Genomic DNA, 22483 nt, shown 5'->3' on the forward strand with positions numbered 1-22483 from the left:
TTTTCATACATTCTTAGCCTACTTCACAAAACATTTGAGTTAACACAGTTAAATAGTGACTCAAACTAATGGTTACTGGTCCAGTGTAGGAGAACTGGTTGTGTTTGTTTAATAGAAACTTGGTGACAGTGTCCATAAAGCACCTGGGGGGGGCTCCATTTTTTTTTGTATTTCAGATTAATTAATCTGACATGATGTCTAGAAATAGTTTTACATTGTAGGCCTACTGATACATGTGTAGGCCTACTTTACTGACCTAAAATAAAATGTATGTGTTTTGCTGGTAGTGGAGTAGGCTAATTTGTATTTCTTGTCTTTAAGCCCTTTGCGTCCAGTTTGCTTTTTTTAGGATCCCTATGCAGCTTCTTCCGATAACCACCAGACGACTCTCTCCCTCCCCCCTCTCTGTGAAGCGAAGCCCCGCCTGTGACCAGGTTACGGGGCGGGGCCTGGCTGTGCGGAGCCGGGAGGCAGGCAGAGCGTCTTTCACCACAGCTGTGCTCCTCCGCTCTTTGTCAGTCTCTGCTCCTTTCCTGCGTTTTTCTATCCGGTAGAAGGATACAAAGAGACGGACAGACAGCATGAAATAGAGACAGAGCACGAGATCGGCGGGGGCAGCAGAGGGACACGAGAAATCTAACCGGACTACAGTCTAGTCCAGACACGGATACTATTCTCTTCAGACTGGATACGGAGATCCGCCGATGTACGCACTGGGTTTTAACCACCAAAGAGTGTCGAAACCAGAGGGACAGGGGCGGACTATATCGCGCAGGTAGGGTTTTGCCGTCTTGTTGTGTCAGAGAAATGTAGAAATTGTGTTCTTTCCCCCCCCCTAAATCGGCTCTTGGAAAGCGGCGCTGTAACAAATCACCCTGCCCGTCGCCTACTGCAGTGCTTCAGTGTTTGGTTGTTTTTTAAAAGCTTTTCAACTCCGCGGCCCGCACAGCTCCCGGCTCTGCTAAAGAAGTGTTTGTTAGCTAGAGGGAAGCTGTTGTAGCGACGTGGTGAAATAAAGCTCCTGGGTGCCCCATTTCTTTTCGCTGCTCCGCCGCAGTGCCTTGTGTGTGTCTGTCTCTGTCTCTGTCTCTGTGTGTGTGTGTGTGTGTGTGTGTGTGTGTGTGTGTGTGTGTGTGTGTGTGTGTGTATCTCGACTGTAGCCTACGTGCAAACTTGCTCGGGCAACGATGTGTAAGCGGCACGTAGACTGCAAGGGCCGCGTATCGGACTCCCGTGATCAAAATATATCGTCCCGAGAGAGAGAGAGAGGTTTTGTTACATGATGATTTTATCGCTCCTGCTCGGAGACACAGCTGTAATTGCAGGCATGACGTTAGTGAGAGACCAAAGACACGGAGTTAAAGCGAAATACACTGTCCGATTATATAGCCTACCCGCTATGCTCATTTTTAGAAAAATTAATCTGAAACTGGTGACTCTGTGCTCAAGTTCCCTACAGCAGGATTAGGTAATGTTTTTTCCGCTTCAATTAGCCTACTTGCTGCAAGAAGCTGCGTGAACCCGTCTCCCCTTTCCAAACGAGAAGAACAATCTGTAACATTCATAGGCTGTGGGGTTTATAATAGGTGTGTGTCAGCTTATCTGTGTTGTGGCTGTTCCTGTGTAATTCCTGTTAATTATAAGGCTACTAATTAGCCTATTTCTGCAGGGTCATTATTATTTTTGTCGGAGGGGTTATACAGGTTTCGTTTCAGCAGATATAGCCTATAGAGAGGGCTTTCCTTTCCAGGAAGGGAAAGATGAGTTTTCATAGTTCTTTTTCGCAGCCCAAGCAACCTATTAATCACCACTTTATGCGCCAGGATGACCTCACCTTGGAAACTAGGATTATAGGATTTTAGGTGTTATCTTCGATGACTACCTCTTTATTTCTCTCTTTCTCTTTCTCTTTCTCCCAGGACTGTCGGGATTTAGGAGGGGATCATGGATAAAACTTTGCACATTCTCCAGAAATCCGTAGACGGTGTACCGACTAGGATCTCCCTGGATATGAGTTTAAATATGGACGAAGGGGAAGATTTCACGGAACAGCAGATAGTGGGGCTCCCGGACAAAATCCCTCTGGTGAAACCTTATTTTAAAAAGAAGCAGAGGAAATTGGACGCCAAATGCCTCCACCGCGCCCTGGAGGATCCCATACTGACTACTTTACTTAGCACGGATGCGCTGGTGTCCGGAGATGGGGTGTTTGTTCCCCGGAACCAGCCGGGCCGGACTCCGGGCAACCTGTGCGCAGCGGCCGTGGTAAAACAGAACTGTAGGGCCCAAGTGTGTCTCAAAAACCCGGGAGCTGCGGCCGACCCCACAGCAGGGGCTGGAGTACCGGGGTTAATGACCCGGGACGGTGATGTGGAAATAGCCGATACTACTGCGGAGCTGGAGGAGACTGAGCGGCGAGGGGAGCGACCCAAAATCACGGACCCTACCCCCGACAGCCGCTGCTTTCAGCCGAAACCTGGCCTCAGGGCGGCCGGGAGCACAGTGACAATAACTCCCCCCGGCGGGGATATACCTCCCACAGTTGCACCCCAGGCTCTTCACCAGGGGGAGATCATCAAAAGCAATGGCCTCTTAACCTCTGAGGCTCCAAACCTTCCAGTCAAAGACTGCACCGGCGTCCAGGACCCCCTCCTCCTGCAGCCTGACAAAGGAGTGCTATTTCAGGATAAAAGTGAAGAGGCCTCCCTGGATTTGGTTTTTGAGCTGCTCACCCAGCTCCAGTATCACACTCACCAGTCAGATTCAGTGGACATCTGTGTGGATTTCCTCCAAGGACAGTGTGTATATGGCAATGACTGTGCCCACCACCACACTGTCCTGCCCTACCACTGGCAGATCCGCAGGACCAGTAATCAGACGTGGCAGAGCATAGCAGACGACTCCCAGGAACAGCTGGAGAGACTGTACTGCAACCCTGACAATGAGCAAGTCAGGCTCAAGTTTCAGTAAGTATCCCTCTATAGTGGTTACTTCAACCTGCAGGCTGTTTTATTCTATATTGTGTATATTGTATGGCCTGTGGATAGAAACAGGCTCTATATGTGGAGGGAAGCAGTAACATAGTATTTCTGTATTTCTGTTTTGGATCTGTAGGCTACCTGTGGGCAGAGGGTTAATTCACTTTCAATTCAATCAATTTAAAATAGGAACTGAAAACAGTTCATGCACTTGTGGAATATTTCTGTTTATTCTGAACAACACTTATATATTATTTATAATATAAATCTCAATAAAGATGAATAGATCTATAATAACATTGTAGCAGAACTATTTTAAACCAAAATACTCTTACCGGAAAATCACCCACACTAGTATATTGTAGTGTCATAAGAACTGCTAAAAAGGCTACTGTGTGGTAAATTGCTAAGTACATTGTTGCCATGTCACAAGTACCTATGAATTAACACATTTTTTACACTTGTGACATGGCAACAATGGTGCAGTAAGCTGATAGGCTGCTTGTGAATGATAAGCACTTCTGGTTCGGCGTGTTGGAAACAGTAGAACTCGGCATGAGCTTCCTCTTTGGTTTCACCACCAGTGACAAACTGAAAACTTTAACTCTACAGCTGTTCTATAGCCTACATGTGTGGCTTTTGAACTGCAGCCAAGTGAATGTGCATGTATGGCTGTTATTTTCACAGTTAGGGTAAACCCTAACCCTTAATATCCTAAATGGGGTTTATTAATGCATGTGTGAAAGTGTGTATTCGTCATTTTATCGTGTGTGTGTGTGTGTGTGTGTGTGTGTGTGTGTGTGTGTTGTGTGTGTGTGTGTGTGTGTGTGTGTGTGTGTGTGTGTGTGTGTGTTTTGGCCTTCACGTGTGTAGTTGATGTGTACCTGACATGCATCTTTATTTGAACTATCATATCAGCTATCGTGCCCTTGTGTAGTCATAGCATTCCAGCTCCCAGCCCTGATATTGGTTATCTATTTCCTGTATTTTCCCCTGCTCCCACTACTCACCCTGTGATTGGCTGGAGCTCCGAGACTTTACAGCACTCATGACAGAAAGCGGTGAACTTCTATGACCCTCAGTTGCCTTGTGCGGTCACTGACACAGACGCATTTGGCAGCTTCTCTTCTTCCCTCGGTCATAGACATGCACACCACCGTGTATACTCACACACACACACTGCTTGGCACGCAGAAGCTCCCACGAATCGGCTGCACAGAGAAGCTCAGTGGCTTGCAGTGCTCACACGCACGCCTTTTAGCAGACAGAGATAAACTTCTCTTTCACTCTCTCACACACCCACATAGATACACATGCATGCAAGCACTTGGCAAGCCCCAATGAGGTGACATAAAGGAGCATGCACCACTTCCAATGTAACTGTACTGTATGCAGGTACATTCACACACAAGCAATCACGCACAATGAGTACATCTACATGGGCACTGTTCACATTTTTTTAAACACAGGTTACTTATCTGTTTATTCTGTTTATATTCCAGTTTACTATATTAGTGATTAAAGATGTCCCCTCCATAGTAGCCCACATGACAAAGTCCGAGTCCCACCATCCTATCTTATCCCATGATGTCATGTTACTATGTCCATGAAAATCTATACCAACCAATATATTGCCAGCAAGCTGTTCTTTTTCTGGTGCCAGACATATTTTCTTCTGTACAGTTTAGGGCTAGGACTATTGATTGTTTTCCTTAACGATTAATCTGGCAAATGTTTTCTCGATTAATTATTTGGTCTGAAGCGCTTTTCACAATCACAGATTTGATGCCTTCTAATGTCTGGTTTGTGTTTTACTATCGCACACGTTAAAGAAAAGCCGCAACTCCTCAACAATTAAGATGCTGGGACTAGAGAACGTTTGGTATTTTTGTTTCAAAATGAATCAACTTACTTTTTCAGCCTGTTGTTCTAGTAGCAATTACAGTTGCAGAAAGTGGACATTGTCAAGTAGTTGAACTGTCATACTTATCGGTTGATTAAGTTGTAAACACGCCTTTACGGCAACTTAAAGTTTACCACATTTAACTATTTTATGTTCACTTCAAGTATGATCTCATAATGTAATCAGGAAACACTCTTGGTCATGTCTTCGTCACATTATTGTCTGAATCAGGTTAAAAGTGCAGTCTGTATAAACATATTCTTTATGCCATTATACCCTCAAACTATCAACCACGTCCACATCATCAGGTCTTTCATGATTAACTGAGCCCTTTGAGCGGCCATGTGTATTTGTCTTTGTTTATGTCAGTGTGGACACTACACACACACACATACACACACACACACTACATCTACTTACTGCGCATGCACTTGCAGACACATACACATGGGTTTGCGTGTGCGCACAAAGATTTGTATGTGTGTTCAACTTGTTGACTCATGTTTTCAACTGAAACTATGCAAAGTGCATATTGCTCCACAAACAGGATATGCACCTGGTGGTGTCAACCCAAATTCTTCAGAGGCCCTTTGAGCCTGTTCCACTCTCGCACAGTCAGAAGAGACCAGCTGGCCCACTTGACTGAAACTACGCTAGAAAATAGAAATGCCAGAATAATTTACCATACGTTTGTCATTATGATGATAATAATGATAATTTCCCTTTTTATATTGAGCAAAAGGAATTTATTCTGTAATGTGCACAATTTGTTTGGTCATGGTTTGGTTAGCACACAGGCTATTGGAGTTGTTTCTTTTAATTTTCTATGTGATATTTTAAAAGTTGAGTCTGTCTCTGACATCTTCTCTGTTAATTAGTTTTTCAAGTCACTTAACACATGCACAAGCTAGATGATCACTGAATTTACACTTGTTTTCACTTAATTATACCATTCCAAGCACTGTCAACACATTTTAAATTTCACCTGGAAGGTCTGTAACCGTCGAATACATTCTCATCATGGCTATTCTTTACTCTCCCTGTTGCTGCTTCTGGAGTGCATTTCTACATTTCTTTCAAGCACTCAACCCTGACTAACCCTGACCCCAAAACAGGTTTGACTGTTTTAGAATGGTAGATTGAAAGCCTAACACAAAACATTTGACATGACGTAAAACCTTTTCATTCCTGACACACATGACATTTCTGACAAATAACATTTCCAAGTTTGTGGGTTTTTGTGTTAAGCCATTCATCCACAGTAAGTAAACACTGGCTAATTCCTAGTTGTGTAGGGTGTTGTTTAAAAACAAAACAAAACAAAAGTGTTATCCGATTCCAATCCAGTGTTTATTTACACCACAGGTTAGGACTTAATATAGGTGGTTAAGCTGCCTCCGGTGGATGTGAATGTTATTAAGTGGTTGGTTTGGGGGATATTTTGACCCAGGGTAAAGTCAGTATTGGTTTGGGGCTCTTAAGAGCTGATCAGGTGATGAGACCGAACAGGAAAGTCCATAAACTGCGTAGCGTTCAAACTGTTCTGGTTATTGAGTGCTCAGTTCAGTCATTTACTCGAAGCTTTGTGTTGTACTGGGTGTGTGTGAGATCTCTTTTGATACGGTTCTTTAGAGACGCAATCCAGCCTGTCTTTTTCTGCACGAAAGTACACATACACACACACACACGGAAGGCATCACCGTGGTTACCGCAGCTAAATGATAACATTGTTAGTGATCTAAAGAGCAGCAGATGACTTAACAAGCTCTACTGTCGGTATGGCAACACAGGCATGATCTGCCATCTGCTGTGTGTGTGTGTGTGTGTGTGTGTGAAAACGACAAGAAGACGATTGAGCGTTTTTGTGTGTCTGCTTCTGATTATGTCCTGTACGGTCTATTGTAGCGTATGTGTGTTCTGCGCTGAGCTGTTCCCATGTGTGTATGATCCATAGTACAGGTTAATCCCATCCATAGGATAAGCAGGAATGGAAGTCGGACTAATCCGCCTTAGTCATGAACCCAGCAGTAAGGAGGAATGTCATAGTCATCGCTTCTAAAAGTTATACTGTGATAATCTTCAGCTGTACACTTGCTTGTTAACAGATTTATGCTGTGTTGAAGTGTGTATGTGTGCGTGTATGTGTTTTATTCCTCCATGGCTTATTTAAAAAGTAGTATGTGATGTTTCTTATTTACAGGAATAACCTATTATTATGCCAATTTCCTGTAATATCTTCGTAAGGCGGACTTGAAAAACATATTTCAGATTATTTTCGTAACCATGACTAAGGGTGTGTGTGTGTGTGTGTGTGTGTGTGTGTGTGTGTGTGTGTGTGTGTGTGTGTGTGTGTGTGTGTGTGTGTGTGTGTGTGTGTGTGTGTGTGTGTGTGTGTGTGTGTGTGTGTGTGTGTGTGTGTGTGTGTGTGTGTGTGTGTGTGTGTGTGTGTGTGTGTGTGTGTGTGACTCTTTTGTTGGCCAGGTGATAAAAGCCCTGCTTGTCATTAATTGACATGAAAAAGTCACCGAGCACCCACCAAGGGCAGAGTGACCTGACACCACGGAGTGTGTGTGAGTGAGCGTATGTTTATATCGCAGTGGAATCCATGTTACCTCATTGTGTCACGAATCAAAGAAAATCAAGAATGGTTGTGTCTATAAGAGCTTTGTTTGCATGTGGTGATTGTGCATGTGTAAAAACAGGGCGTGTCAAGATAATGTGTGTGCGTGTGTGTTTGTGTGTGGCTATAACGTGTCAGACAGCCCATGCCATGAATCAGTCGGGCGAGGTCTGGGTCGCTCTGCCTCTTGTTACTCAGAGTCTGCCTTCAACCCTCCGTCTTTCTTTCCTCTCTCAACCTCTCCCTCCTTTTTCCTAACTGGATCTTTTGTCCTGTACATTTCCTTGTCTCACCCCTCTATTACTCTATTTCTCTAAAGACGTGTAAAAGATGTGGAAATGTGTGTGTGCTTTGCCTCTGCACTCAAGCGCAGTATCCTCTTCTCTTTTTCAAGTGTCATTAATTGTTATTTTTAATGTCAGACTCAGTTATCGTCCAATCTTACTCTGGTTCTTTAATGTTTTGTACACTGGAAAGAGTTTTAAAATTTCAAAGAGGGTTAAAGGACTGAGACAGAGGACACCCTGAACTATGAGCTCAATGATATGCTGTAGAGGAGGACGGAGACACACCCTAACAGGAACAATCCAGGACATGCAGGAGATGATGGTGAACATAGTTTCCTGTTCTCTTTGCGTTATTGACTTAATGTTGTTCACAGCCCTAAGAGCAAAAATAATAATAAAAAAAGCACATTTAAATAGATAACTGGAAAGTAATAGCTCTCTAACATAAGGAAATAACACTAACCCATGACATCAAGAGTATGCGTGCGTGCGTGCGTGTGAACCCTTCGTCAGCAGATTTGGTTGACTGACTGGCTTATCAAGGCGTGACTGGATGAAGTTCGCGCGTGTGTACATGAATCTGTCGAAAGAATGTGTGTGTGTTTGTACGTGAGTGAGTGAGCTCTCATGTTATTTAATTTTTTTTTTCTAGCCTGTGACGTTCACAATAGCATGACTGATGCTGGTGTGTGTGTGTGTGTGTGTGTGTGTGTGTGTGTGTGTGTGTGTGTGTGTGTGTGTGTGTGTGTGTGTGTGTGTGTGTGTGTGTGTGTGTGTGTGTGTGTGTGTGTGTGTGTGTGTGTGTGTGTGTGTGTGTGTGTGTGTGTGTGTGTGTGTGTGTGTGTGTGTGTGCACGCTAAAGGCAGTGTGGGGGATTAACAGCCATTTTGACAGTGCAGTGAGTTTTCTTAACCTTTATTTATCCAAGGGATAAATTTGCTGAACATGCTTTCTCTTTTCTCCAGCAACACCCTGCTCCCACATTCAGCACTGATCCACACATTCACACCTTGGATCTGCCCGCTGCAGGAACAGAGCCAATTTGTGCAGTTTCAACCCACATGCTTTGCTCATGGGCCCTCTTCTTTCACCTTTAGCATACAAACACTGCTCCCTAGTCAGCAGTTGGGTTTTTTCCTGTAAAACTAAAATGCGTCAATTTGCATTTTCAGTTGACTTTGATGTGTGTACCTTTGCACAAACTTGGTCTTGAAAGTGTCGACCTTGCCAGAGAGGGTGTGCCTTGCGTCTCTTTCCAACTTTTGATTGGCCTCCACTTTGAAAGCACAGAATCTCAGTGCACTTCATTTAACCGGCGGAATTTTTTTTCCGAACAGCTCAAACTAGTCTGGAAGCGATGGAGGGGAAAGGACTCTGTGAAACATTTTTAAAATCATTGACTGGCCTCTCTGGAGGTGTCTGTGTGTGTCTGTGTGTGTCTGTGTGTGTCTGTGTGTGTCTGTGTGAGTGATCAACTTAATCAGTGAGTGAGGCGGGGAGACTGCTTGTAAATGACACAATTAAGTTCACTTAAGTTGCTCATAATAAAACCTGAAAAGGCACTCTTGAGTTCGCACACAACACAACACACCATTGCAGGCAGAAAATGTTCTCTACTGAGAGACCAAGGCAGTAAAGTAAGAGAAAAGGCCATCCAGGTGCATCTTGCTTTTTCAGACACATAGTACAGAGAACATATGTGTGGAGAAACAGAAAGAAGCAGTGAAACAAGATACAGAGCAGAGAGATGACAGAACAAATTGTGAAAAAAATGCCAATATTAGCAGAAGAGAACAAGCTGACCAGAGGTGAAGTAAAGGATGAACTGTTTTCAAACTTAATTTGTTTGTGCTACATTTTCAGTTTCTTGCCTTTCACATCCTTCTTTATCCCTGTCTTTTCCTGTAGCACCTATTTCCGTCATCCTTTCTGTTCCGTTTCTCTGTTCTAGCTCTGCCTTTGATATTCAAATTAGATTTTTGTTTGCATGAAACCGAAACATGAGTTTTAGTTACTTAAATGCTTGAATGCAGTTCAGAAAGAAATAACTCGTGGACATCTGCATTCTGCATCTGCCTTGTCTTTCTGGAAATCTGGTGATCTGATCATCAGTGACTCAATCCTCAGTTACTGTTGTGTTTCTGCATGTGCTTATTATTTTTTTTCTTATTTCACTTCCTCTTACAGAGATGCAGTCACAGTGTGACTTAGCTGAAACACTGACTGTAAATATAGCGTACTTAGTATTTGTTTCAGTTTATGTATGTTTGTGGGAAATGACTCCGCACCTTTCATTATCACCTTCCTGACCAAAACTGATGTCTGTTTGTGTATGTGTGTCTGTAACCCAAGATTTCACTTATGCAGGCTGTTGAACTAATAACTCAGCAGGTCCACACACTTAGCTTCTCTGTGTTTTAGATGAAACATCTAATGACTGTAATTTATTTGCTTTATTTAGAACAAACCTGAGGCACATACGTTACCAGGACACAACCCCTGATTTACACACACACACACACACACACACACACACACACACACACACACACACACACACACACACACACACACACACACACACACACACACACACACACACACACACACCGACCAGACACGCACATTTCCAGACAGACACACACTCACCGATGTCTAACCTTTGACATGACATCCAATTAGTTTCCCGGCAAAAATCAATGAGCTTATTAACACTGTCAGGCGGTCTGCATTGTTACTGTGTTTTGCAAAGTTTGCATGTATCTCTGTGTGTGGTGTACATGCATATGTGTATGGCTGTGTGTATATGTGTGTGTCTGCCTCTCTGTCTGGCTGCTGTCCATGGCATAGCGTGCCAGTCTATGATGCCCACATTTATGTGAGTGGTATGTCTGACCCAGAAAGGATTTGCCAGAGGCCCTATGGAGGACTAATGTAGAGAGACGGATGCACACACACACACACGGTGTGGGTTTGATCCACGCTTGTCGAGGCAGAGAGAGGTTAAGGAAGGTTGTATGCATATTATAAGATTATGCGTTTCCACAATTTATTTACGTCGCATGCTAATACTTTAGTGTGTTACAAAATAATTTTTCTATTTACCTGACTGATGGCTACTTGAGAAGACGAATGTCAGATCACAAAAATGAGGGGCAAAGCTTTTGAAGGAATAGCTCGGCATTTTGGGAAATAGGCTCGTTTACTTTCTTGCCAAGAATTAGATGAGAAGAACGAAACTACTCACGTGTATGTACACTGAATATGATATGAAGCTACAGCCAAAGGTAACGAAATCCCCCAATCAGAAACTCAAAACCGCTTTACTTAAAACATTATATAAACACAATATAAACTAAGCTTACTGGCTGTTGTTGGTAGTGTCATATTTACCATACAGACATAAGAGTTCCCTAATTTGAACTATTTCTGTAGCCATTATGCTACATAGTGAAATGGCAGAAATAGCATATTCCTTGGCAGTCTTGCTTACGTCATTCTGGTTTAAATGTTGGCATATTCTTTCTGTGCTGGTCTGTTTTAAAAGTAAAGATTATTATGTGAATCATTCCAGTGTTATTCATGTTTTCAGTGTGTGTAAATATAATGTTTTGATCATGTACGTCTCGTTTCTTTCTATTCTCTGCATGTTTACGTGTGACATGGCATGCAAGTCATGTGACTCCTACTGAATGAGCAATTAGAGGTTTGGTCGTCTTGCTCCAGGGCAAGTTAAATTAAGGTTTCATGGAATCATAAACTGTGACCATACAACAACAAGGTCACCGTGCCATAGCTTACATGTTAGCTGGCCGTTGTGGGTTTTTTCTGCTGACTGCAGCAGTTAGTTATTTTTTTTCACAATGATTTTAACTTTGTCTTTCAGGAGCCGCTTATTTTCCCTAGACTTCGGGGCAATGCGAGTGTGTGACCTGGAATTTGACCGTGTCCGGCGATTGACCACTCCTGCCAGCCCTTTACCTACGCCCACAACGAACCCAAACCCCACCCCCAGCTGTCAAACAGTGTGGAAGTACTACTGCAGAGACAACTTTGGCTGGAGGGAATACTCTGAGGTAAGCCACTCAGTGCAATTATGTGTGTGTGTGTTTGCGTGTACGCTCCATGAACATGAGGCCAGACGCATTAACTCTGCCCACACCAGTCGATTGTCTAGCCACTGTGATGGGATCGATTTAGACACACATACACACACATATACACACCTAAACACCCCTTGTGACACAGCTGTCCCCAGCTAATTTCAGTTTATTTCACCAGATGACTATTTTCTATCTGTGCATAAGTGTGAGTTTGTCCTGATGATGTCGTTATCAGTTCAGCTTTTTGTTATCTACATTACACCACGCTTCACTGACATTTCCCTCTCCAAACTCTTCCTTCCTCTTTCCACCGTTGAATGAAAATGTAGAACAGTCAGCTGTATATAATGATAAACAATTGTAGTCTGATCTCTTCTTTGTCTTTGTCCTCCTCTTCCTTTTCTTCATTTATTCTTTATCTTCCACCTCTTCTCCTCCACAGCCGGTGGTGAAGCTCATAGAGGAGGCGAGTTCGAGGGGTCTTAAGGAGGTGCGATTCATTACGCTCCAGAACCAGTATATCCTCAACATCAGGGAGGGCTTCCAGCAGAATGCCATCTTTGGGTTCAGGCGTCAGATCAAGAAGCGGCCTATGTTCATGTCCTCTGTGATGCTTACACCCCACTTACAGTAAGTAAAGACTTCTAACACTTGATTTCAATATCCCTGATGCTCTTAAAATGGAAAGGAGGTAAGGACATATAGAGTGTGGATGTTACTGATCCAGAGTTGGGTTTTGTTAGCCATGCTAGCGGCACAGCTCTAGGGATGGCAATGTCGGTCTGTCAGTGTGTAGGTCGACCCACTATCGGGCGACTATTGGATGGATTGCAATGACAGTTTGTAGAGACATTCATGTCCCCCTCAGGGTGAATTGTAATAACCTTGGTGATCCTCTGACTTTTGATTTAGGTCAGTGTTTAAATTTGTCCAATACTAATTCAGATACCTGCAAAACTGATGACATCTCCATCAGCCTCAGCTGTACTTTGTGTTTTGGGCTTATTAGCAAATGTTAGCATATTAACACACTAAATTAAGATGGTAAGAATGGCAAACATTGAACCTGCTAAACATCTTGCTACCATTGTTGGCATGCTGACATAAGGATTTAGACTATGTCCTGTGTCTGCCAATCATTTGTCAAAATAAAGGACGAGCTGACGGAACAAGCTAATTTTCAAATATGCTTGGTGTTGCCGATATGGAAGCTATTTGGATGCAAAAAGTATTGCTTCTGAGCGGCCTTTATAATCTCGATGAAGGATAAAAAAAACATCGTGGTAATCATCAGGGTTTACAAATATCTGTTAATTAATAGCAAGGTAAAGTGTCGGAACAGTCAGTCCTCAGTTGAAAGGCAGAGGTCATTTCCTGGGCCTGAACCAGAGACGGAAAATTAGATAACGAGGCAAATGAGAACAAATAAGACAAGAGGTGAATAGAGAGGACAGAGCAAACAAATAAAGAGAGTGAAAGGACATCCAGTGAGCGCCCACAATATCAAAGAAATATCCACTGACGTAATTTCAGTTGGTCTGAAATCTTATTTGTCTCACAGCTTTCTTCTGAAAGGAAATACGCTGGTTTCCGGAATTTTCATCTTTCAGCTGCCGTTTTCTCTTTATAGTGAAGTGATCTGCCTCGCCGCACTCGCCTCAGTGATATTCCTGAAACAAGTGATACCAGATTGGAAACAAGTGGAGTCATCTCACCCCATTTGCAGAATATTTCACTTCCCTTGCCAAGCAGGCTGCTGTAACAGTGTTCTGCCAGTGTCCCGCACAGAGCAAACTCTAGTACGAGCTGTTCCCACAGGGCCTTGACAGTCAAGAGGAGACAAAATGGAGAGCAGGAGAGGGAGAATATTAGCTGGAGGAAGCTGGAGACAGGGAAGGAATGAAGGGAGAAAGAGACAGCAAGTGAGATAGAGAACACAGTAAGAGGAAGTGAGAGAGGTCTAAATGGTTTCCAGAGGGGGTGTACAGCAAAGTAGAGATGGTGAGTGAAGGAGTGTGAACTGTGACTGTGGGGAGGTGGAATTTGGATCGAGGGATTTGTTCCTGGGACTTTTCATCTATTTGTTGCGATTAATTCACATTGCGGGGACAAAAATGTGATTGCACAGTCAGCTTGTTTTTGTTTTTGTGTGTGTGTGTGTGTGTGTGTGTGTGTGTGTGTGTGTGTGTGTGTGTGTGTGTGTGTGTGTGTGTGTGTGTGTGTGTGTGTGTGTGTGTGTGTGTGTGTGTGTGTGTGTGTGTGTGTGTGTGTGTGTGTGTGTGTGTGTGTGAGTGACAATCTGTGCTAGGCTTAGAGGTTGAGGTCATTAGCTTGATTGGCACCCTCCCTCCCTCTCCTTCTGTTATCTCTATCTCTCCTGATTATGTTATTTTCAGCCATCTCTCCCTCCCCCATTATCTGTTCTAATCTTTCTCTTTTTCACTCTTTTCTCTCCTAAACTCTATCACTCTCTTGGTATCTGTCCCTTTTCATTTCACACTTGTTTTCTGCAGCCGGCTGTGCTGTGATCTCTTCAAAGCACACAGGGGAATAGAGACATCGATTGCAGGGAGAGATCGAGACCGGACAGACAAGATAAGAGAGAGAGAGATGAGATGAGAGATGAGAAAAACTGTCTCACTGACTCAGAGTCGCACTGATCACAGTCTCTTGATGACACACATGCACACTCTCTTACGGCTGATAGGGCTAACAGCATTTACACTTAAAGAGCATTGACTTGACAGCCAAATACTTTTATTGACTCAAATGCCAGACACAATAGCCTTTTTGTCGCTTTCATGACAGCTCCGCAATTGGCTTCTTTATTCTTCCCTCTCTCTTGTTCTCATTCCTGTCTCTCCCTCACTCTGCCTCCCTGTTGTCTTGTTTGGTGTCTGGGTTTCATTTTCGTGTGGCCCTGCTGTTTTGTTTTGTCGGTGACGGCTGCTGTGGAGCTGCTCCACTCAGCAGCGCAGTGATGTCATTGTTGACAGTTGGTGGAGTATGAATGGGGCAAAGCAAAGCTGCGTCAGTTCATCGCAGCGGACAGAGGTTTTGTAGAGATAGGTAGCGAGCTGTAATGTATGGCTTGTGGTTGGTTAGTTTATAGTAGGACCTGTTTATAAGGTGCAGCAACTAACATTTCAACGCGAAGCATGTCTTCATCAAAGTAAACTCTTTTACGCTGATCCAAGACATTGTCCTGTCTAAAATGGTAGTTGTTATTAAAGTAATTCTATGTTTGCATGTTGTACTGTATGTAAAGGCCTATAGAAAGGAGTGGGTTATAATAATATATTCATAATATGTTTTATTTATTTATTAGACCGTATGTTGTCACAGTTTTCATTTATTAGTTTTTTTTTTTATCTTTTGGTAAATTATACTGAAAGATATTATGTATATATTCATGGTGGGGAACAAAAGTGAATGAATCGTAGGAAGTTTTTATGGGTTTATTCCTCAAAGGTTTCCTGAAAAGGTCTATGTAATTTGGTATTAATTATAGTGAGAATAAAAATAAGCTTTTAAGACAGTTTATAAGAGGTTGTTGATTCCAGTAGAATTTCCTCTGGAGATCAGCTGCTGGAAATGAACACTCCAATTAATATTGATTCATTATTGCCATATTAATCTACACGTATGTTGAATTGCATCCTTGTTAGTCGACAAATGTCATGTTTTTTAACATGAGGCCGTCCGCAATTTGTTGAGCATTGACTTCAAACTTCTTGACTTCAGTAATCTATGCTAAGCAAGTAATTTTAAATTAATGAATTGGACTCAACAATTGTCTCCATTTCCTCATCATTGGTACGACATTACATAGTTCTTTCTAGCAACTTTCCTCGGAATTCAAAATTGCATGTAATTTCCTTACTAGGAAACCAAATATCTAACATGTTTTCTATCTCTTTCTCTCTAGGACTTTAAGCGGCCTCTCTTCATCTCCCCTCCCCTGTTCCTCCTCCTCCTCATCCATGGATCTCTCCGTGTCGCATCCCCTCTCGCCGACCTCCATAAACCCACCCAGCCTCTTTCCGGAAACATGGTTACCCATGACGATGAGCCAGGACTTCCTGCAGGTGCCGGTCTCACGTGAAGACCGCAGCTACCGGACAGTGTACAGCCTTTTCCACAAGACGGTTTCGGAGACCAAGTTCAGGATCCTCAAGATCCAGCGTGTGCAGAACCCCTTTCTCTGGGAGAAGTACAAGAGGTGAGCCGAGGAGCGCAAGCTTTTTACTTTTTAAAGCTCTTCCTCATTTTTGGAGATAATCTAAGGTTAACCTAACCTCATGAAGCATTTCCAATAATCGTAACCAGTAACCCTGACAACATGTGTAAATACTTTGTAAAACAGAGCACACATTTCCGTCAGGGTTAGAAGGTTCACTGTTGTCAGGTTTGAGTGTCTTCAATTCTTTTAGAAGCATCTTTTTAACCTTTACACGCTGTGTGGTGCAGCTGTGGCATATGACTTTGACACATTTGTAGGTTGCTTTATTAAACGTGACTCTGCTGAACTGCTGAAATTATCACCAGCTACTATGTTATAAGAATGGTATGATTTTAAGTGGTGGTGTGATTGTAATTTGTTTTCACAGTCAAAACATTTGACCACACTTGGAGACCTAATATAGTGTTTAGGTTACAAGCAGATAAATAAGTCTTTCATATCTATGTTTATATGATATTATTAACCCAAAGTGGTACCAAATATTAGTGCAGTGTGGTTTCTGTTGTGTTAAATTATTTGGTTCCTTTTTTGTCCTAGTTTTACATATTTTGCTGTTGTGTCGCAAAATGTATTGTTAAGCTTTCTGAGCAGATTTCTGTTCTATTCAGTTTGCTCAAAATGTTTCAGTCACTGCTGCAAATTTACTTGCAGACAGAAACATGAATAAAGACATTTCTTAACAACAAACACAGGGTGAATGAGAAACAACGTGATAAGAGGAAAGGAAAAAAAAAAATAGGGCAAATGGGACCAGCTTTGTGGGACTTCGTGAGAAGGAGTCAGAGGTGGTGTGTCAACACAGCGGATGGAGAGATGTTTTTGTGAAGATTGTCTTCCTGTCGCAAACACAGTGGGTTAACCGCTGTGGTTACAGCAGGGCTGGTTCTATCAGCTGTGACAGTTACACTCTCCCACACTGACTGGTACCACACGGTTTCAATATGTGTGTGTGTGTGTGTGTGTGTGTGTGTGTGTGTGTGTCCACCCTCACTCGGGTTATAACAGTGAAGCTGTAACTGTGCGTGCATGTGCACACGCTCAGATGCAAGCAGTGTCCGTCTGTCAGGTCACAAGCTGCGTGGTCATGGGAGGTCACGCCCGGGTCACAGCCTCTCTGGCTCGAAACGCTTTCACCTCCGCATGCCTGATTGATCCGCTCACATCAAACGAGCTGTGTGTGTGTGTGCGTGTGTTGCTCAAGAAACGGATTAGGCTCAATGTTCATACCCGGTTTAGAGCAAACAAGGCTGTCACATCATCACAACTTTTGAATAAAAAAAGCAGGACTGCTCCCGGCTGTATACTAATTCAACACCTGAGCGATGACAGAATTTATTATTTTTATTGTATGTTGTCAGGTTAAAATGAAGAAATAAGCTATAAAAACAAAAACTCACCTTCTGTCTCTCTCTCGCTCCAACAGGAAGAAGGAGTACATGTCCCGTCGTATGTCAGAGATGGACCGGCTGCTGAGCGAGCGCCACCTCTTCCACGGCACCTCGGCTGACGTGGTGGAGGGCATCTGCAAGCATAACTTTGACCCCCGAGTCTGCGGCAAACACGCCACTATGTTTGGCCAGGGCTCATACTTTGCCCGCAAGGCTGTCTACTCCCACAACTTCTCCAAGCGTTCACCCAAAGGAGTCCACTGCATGTTTCTGGCCAAAGTGCTCACTGGCAGGTGTGTGTGTCTCTGATTATAGATTGGATGTCTCATGTCTCTGTTGCAATTTAATCACTGCAAAAAATGCTTTATTACAGGTTGGTAATATGGATTAAACGTTTTATCACAGTATGTGTAATTTTATATCGCAATTGGTATTTGATATATATATATATATATATATATATAAAAAAAAAAAAAAAAAAAAAAAATTGTAATATAGTACATTTTTAGTACATTCAAATGTGTATTAAAATAAATAATTTGTATGGTTTTGGCTAATGCAGCAAATTAAATATTTAAAAAGTCAACGTATTTCCTAAATATAAATAAGTAAGTCCAGTATTGCCATAAAGCATTCCTCCTCATTCATGTACAACATTGCCAGCAATGCAACCAGATATATTAAAGGGATAGTTTCCTCTCCATAAACAAAATATACGTGTTTAAATCATTAAGTCGTCTCACAGTATTTTTCTCATTGTATTTAATGTGATATTGAGCCTCAACATTTCTTAATATTAGTGGCATAAGATGTTTAATTCTTCTTTGTATCAGTGGTATATCTTAACTAGAACATCATGATTTGATGTGATGTGTTAGCTGGAAGTGACATAGTTTGGTGAATGCTAAATTGTTTTTAATTGGGGTTACATGTTTTAGTGCCTCTGCATAACATCCCTTTCTGATCTTATCGCTATCTTAGTCTTAATTCTTTAAACATAAATTCACAGAACATATCAGCATTAATTTGGATCATGGAAATCCGGAGGTTCTTTTCCATGACCATCATTCAGTCATGCTATGTGTCATGCTACTCCAAGTCCTTAAAATGCAAGTCAAATCTAGAGCCTCACATGGAAAACCGCTGATTTGGCTGAACCCATCATACATCAACAGCTTTGATATGGTGCAGCAGACTCTTCTGTCTGAAACTATATCTACCAACTTTGTCTGTAGCTGAAAATGTTTTATTTTAATACATTTTATTTGTGACCCCAGAGACAGTGGAATAAAGTTTGATGGATTACGGGTCTTAAGGGTTTGACATCAATATTTAAGAGATGAAAAAACAAATAGGTTACAATGTGCTGGCTCATTTTACAAAATTACAGTACATTCAATTCATGCACTTACTGCATGTGCTTATATTATTTAAGGTGCCCTAAAACACACAGAGGAGCCACATTCTTGTAATCACTACATTTATAAGAGTCTTCTTTTAGATGGTACATTCATCTTCTGTAACTCCAGACTTGCATAGCTGAATGGAAATATGTTATATAACACAAATGCAAAGACCATTGCTTTCCAGTTTACACTCGCTAGTATATTCCCGACCACATAACTAAACTTGTCTCTGTCCTCTTTGTTGTGTTTATACAGGTTTACTGTAGGAAATCCCTCCATGCGGCGACCTCCACCCATCAATCTTCGTGACCCCTCCAGTGACCTTTATGACTCCTGTGTGGACAACTGGGTGGACCCTCAGATCTATGTCATCTTCAACGATGACCAGAGCTACCCTTACTTTATCATTCACTATGAGGAAGTACCCGGCACCGTCGCCGTCTAAGCCCTGGATCAGCCCTGGGTCTGTCTGTATTTGCAAATACTTACTCATAGTTTGTTTTAGTCTGTTACGGTGCCAGATGGGTGGAGTTTGCCACTTAAGATAAAAGGTACAAGTTCAGACCAGTAACAAGCTGAAATTTACTTTAGAGTACTTGATGGCTGTTGCTTTATTCAACTTTATCGGAATCACTTTGCCAGACTAAACTTCACCTTAAATCTGCTGCTCTATACAGGTTGAAACAGTCTAAGACATGTTTGTGAATACTTTGATTAAGGTCTGCAGTCAACTCGATCCAACCAGACTGGACTGCAGTAAAGAACAAAAGACTGGTCTGGAACAGATTAAACTGGACAAAACTGGACTAGCAAAGGACAACACCTGTTTCATTCAGTGTTCAGAGGTGGATGACAACTGACAACAGCTGCGACCCTAACTGACTTGACTGGACTCATATACCATACTTTGTTATCTAGTATGAACAGGAGCCTAGTAATGATCACAACCGGATTTTATGATCTGGAGCAGATGCAAGAAAAACCAAACCTAGTCCTCATATAGTTTTGACGTAGTCGTATGGCTGTACATTAACTCAACTCCACATCAGGGCAAATGCTGTAGTAGACAGTTAGCGTCCTGCCAGTACTGTGAATGACCAACTGGCTGAATTATTTGGAGGAAGAAGCTACCAAGCAATTAGACGCTTCCATAGAGAAACCATGGCGACACTGACCCCGTCATTCTCTTACGAAAATCATTGTATGTGTTTACCCAGCCTCTGGCCCTTACGTTTTTTTCAAGTCTATGTGCTGCGTGTTTGAATCTTTTAGTTTAGTGGAAATGAAACTTGTGGCCTCTTCAAACGCACAATTGACGTGAGTTTCAGTGGGACTTTTACAAATGGACATCCACAGAAAACCTCCCGGCAGAGGTTTCACATGAAGCCAGTTCTGTGCTCGGTTTGCGTTTTTTTGCCTTTGCGTCCACCACATTATTTCCTTGCGGGGGTTTGAACAGCGGACAGTTTCATGCAGCGCTGTAGCGTTTCGTCAACAAACCACCCTGAAGCTCATCTCTCTTGGACCGCTCTCTCGCTCAGAGACTGTAGACATGTTTTATTAAGACAAACTGTACAGACGTTCTCTTTGTTTATATTTGAACTGTGTGCCTTTTGTTCATAAAAAAATTATTTATGTTAGTTTAATGTAACATTGATTAAATAAAGAAACAAAAAAAAAAGACGAATTGGTGAACTTATGCTTTATTCAAATCATGTCGAGTCAGATTTATTAGGGTAATAAGGGTAAGGGTAATGGTGTTTTGTTGACCTCCCTCCTAGACATTCCTGTAAACATAAGACCAATCGGCACTCTCCAAAGACTCTCAACGTGGGATCTCTGCAGGACGTTTAATTGGGTCACAGCACAATTAGCATAATACAGACTTCATTCATTAGAAACGTATTTAGAGAAAATGCATACAAGCAGGTATTGTAAAGCCAGTTGTTTCTGAAAAGAGTTAAACTAATAGTTTGAAATATGCTTATTCGCTGTCTTACAGAGAGTCACATGATTAAATAAGCGTAGAAATGTGTAATAATTGCATCAAAGAACTTGCGGCCAATACAATGTGCAGTAAGAATAGTAGTTGTTCTGCTTAGTGTAACTGTCAGCCATATGCCGTTGGCTGCACCACTGGTCTCAATAAGAGCTGCGTCATATTTCAGCAGTTTTGAGGAGTTCATCTGATTATTTGTTCACCAGAGAATTCACCCTAGCTCAGCCCTCCCTCTGTCTGCCACCTCCCCAGGCTCTCCTTCCCCCACATCCCCAGCAATGTATTATCTGAGCGCCATGTCTAATGCGGTCCAGAGGGAGGCTAGCGGAGGTAGCTGTCTGTCCCAGCCCAGACACAGCACACATGGGGCGCAGCAAAAGAACTCAACACCCCGCCCTTCCTCCTCCTCCTCTGCAGCTCATTCACTTCACTCATTTCTCAGACAAACTTCTCCCCACTGTTGTTTCTTTCACCTCATCTCTTGTCTTTATATCCCTAATCATTTTATCTAACCGTCCTTTCGCTCAATCTGGCTTGTTCTTATTTGCAGGTTTTATGTGTTTCCAGAGCCATAGACACCATTTGGGGCGATGAGGTCAGGTCCTCACTATTTATTTATTTATCTTTTTGTGAATTTGGGGATTAATGGAATATTACCTTAGGAGACTGAAAAGAGAGAGAAAAGAAAGAAATGGCTACCCCGACTATCTCCAAAAGGAACACCATCTGCTATATCTATCTATATATCTCGTTTGTTTAATTTGTGCAATAACCAAAGTGTATAAACAACAATTTGTGGTTTTATGGGGGGTTATGTGTGGGACTATTTTTTGGCCACACAGTTACTTCCTGGAGTCTCCGCTGGTTCTCTTGGAAAAAATAATTCCAGCTCATAACCCAAAGTTTTCCTTCAATTGTCCACATGTTGTTTATTTTCTAAGCTCATTACAGCATTATAAGAGTCTATGTTTAAATTTGACTACTTTTTAGACCAAACTAATTCATAAAATTAACCAAAAGCATAATTTAAAAGTTAACAAAACAAATGAAGTATGGATAAAACCAAATAATAAAAATAGAATCTTCCTGATTTCTGATCAAAAGTATCTGAGAGGGGTGGGGTGTGTGTTGATGACCTCATAATTATAATTATCTTAAATCCTTGCTTGGGCCCTGTTTCTTTCTAAAATAAAACGGTGTCCCCTCGTGTCAAGAATTGTAAGCAGTAAAACTAAAAAAAAATTCTTTTCACAAGGAAAGTATAATTTGAACCACAATGACAATCACAGTGATTGACAGCCATATGTAAGTTTCTAAATTAGTCTAATGTGGGACTCATCCATCAGCAAATTTTTCTGTTACTCCCATTTTCTTTCTTTCATTGCAAGTGCACCGTTTTGCCTCCCTTTGGTTGCTCCCTCAGCCCCACTCTCTGCTCAGCCTGGGGTCACTGTGTCGTGTAAAAGACTATCGTGCTGAGCTTCGCTTTTTTGGCAGAGGAGAGGGGAACGGGGGAGATAGAGAGAAGGGGGGGCAGGAGTGTGGGGGGTGGAGAG

General features: G+C 42.3%; 1 protein-coding gene across 1 annotated transcript; it reads left to right on the forward strand.

The window, feature by feature from the left end:
* The first annotated feature begins 440 nt into the window (after nt 1-440).
* LOC120574808 (TCDD-inducible poly(ADP-ribose) polymerase) lies at nt 441-20600 on the forward strand. Its single transcript, XM_039825262.1, has 7 exons — nt 441-775; nt 1920-2966; nt 11675-11864; nt 12334-12521; nt 15820-16113; nt 17558-17815; nt 19184-20600. The coding sequence occupies exons 2-7, from the start codon at nt 1945-1947 to the stop codon at nt 19371-19373; spliced, it is 2142 nt and encodes a 713-aa protein (XP_039681196.1). The 5' UTR covers nt 441-775; nt 1920-1944; the 3' UTR covers nt 19374-20600.
* Nucleotides 20601-22483: the final 1883 nt, after the last annotated feature.

Source organism: Perca fluviatilis, chromosome 2, assembly GCF_010015445.1.
Source record: "Perca fluviatilis chromosome 2, GENO_Pfluv_1.0, whole genome shotgun sequence".
NCBI classification, from domain to species: domain Eukaryota; kingdom Metazoa; phylum Chordata; class Actinopteri; order Perciformes; family Percidae; genus Perca; species Perca fluviatilis.

Excerpts from the sequence above, each read along its gene's own strand:
- LOC120574808 (XM_039825262.1), top strand. The coding sequence starts at position 1,945 with ATGGATAAAACTTTGCACATTCTCCAGAAATCCGTAGACGGTGTACCG. Across the intron at positions 12,522-15,819 it reads ATGCTTACACCCCACTTACA|GACTTTAAGCGGCCTCTCTT; the intron begins GTAAGTAAAGAC and ends CTTTCTCTCTAG. Across the intron at positions 17,816-19,183 it reads GCCAAAGTGCTCACTGGCAG|GTTTACTGTAGGAAATCCCT; the intron begins GTGTGTGTGTCT and ends GTGTTTATACAG.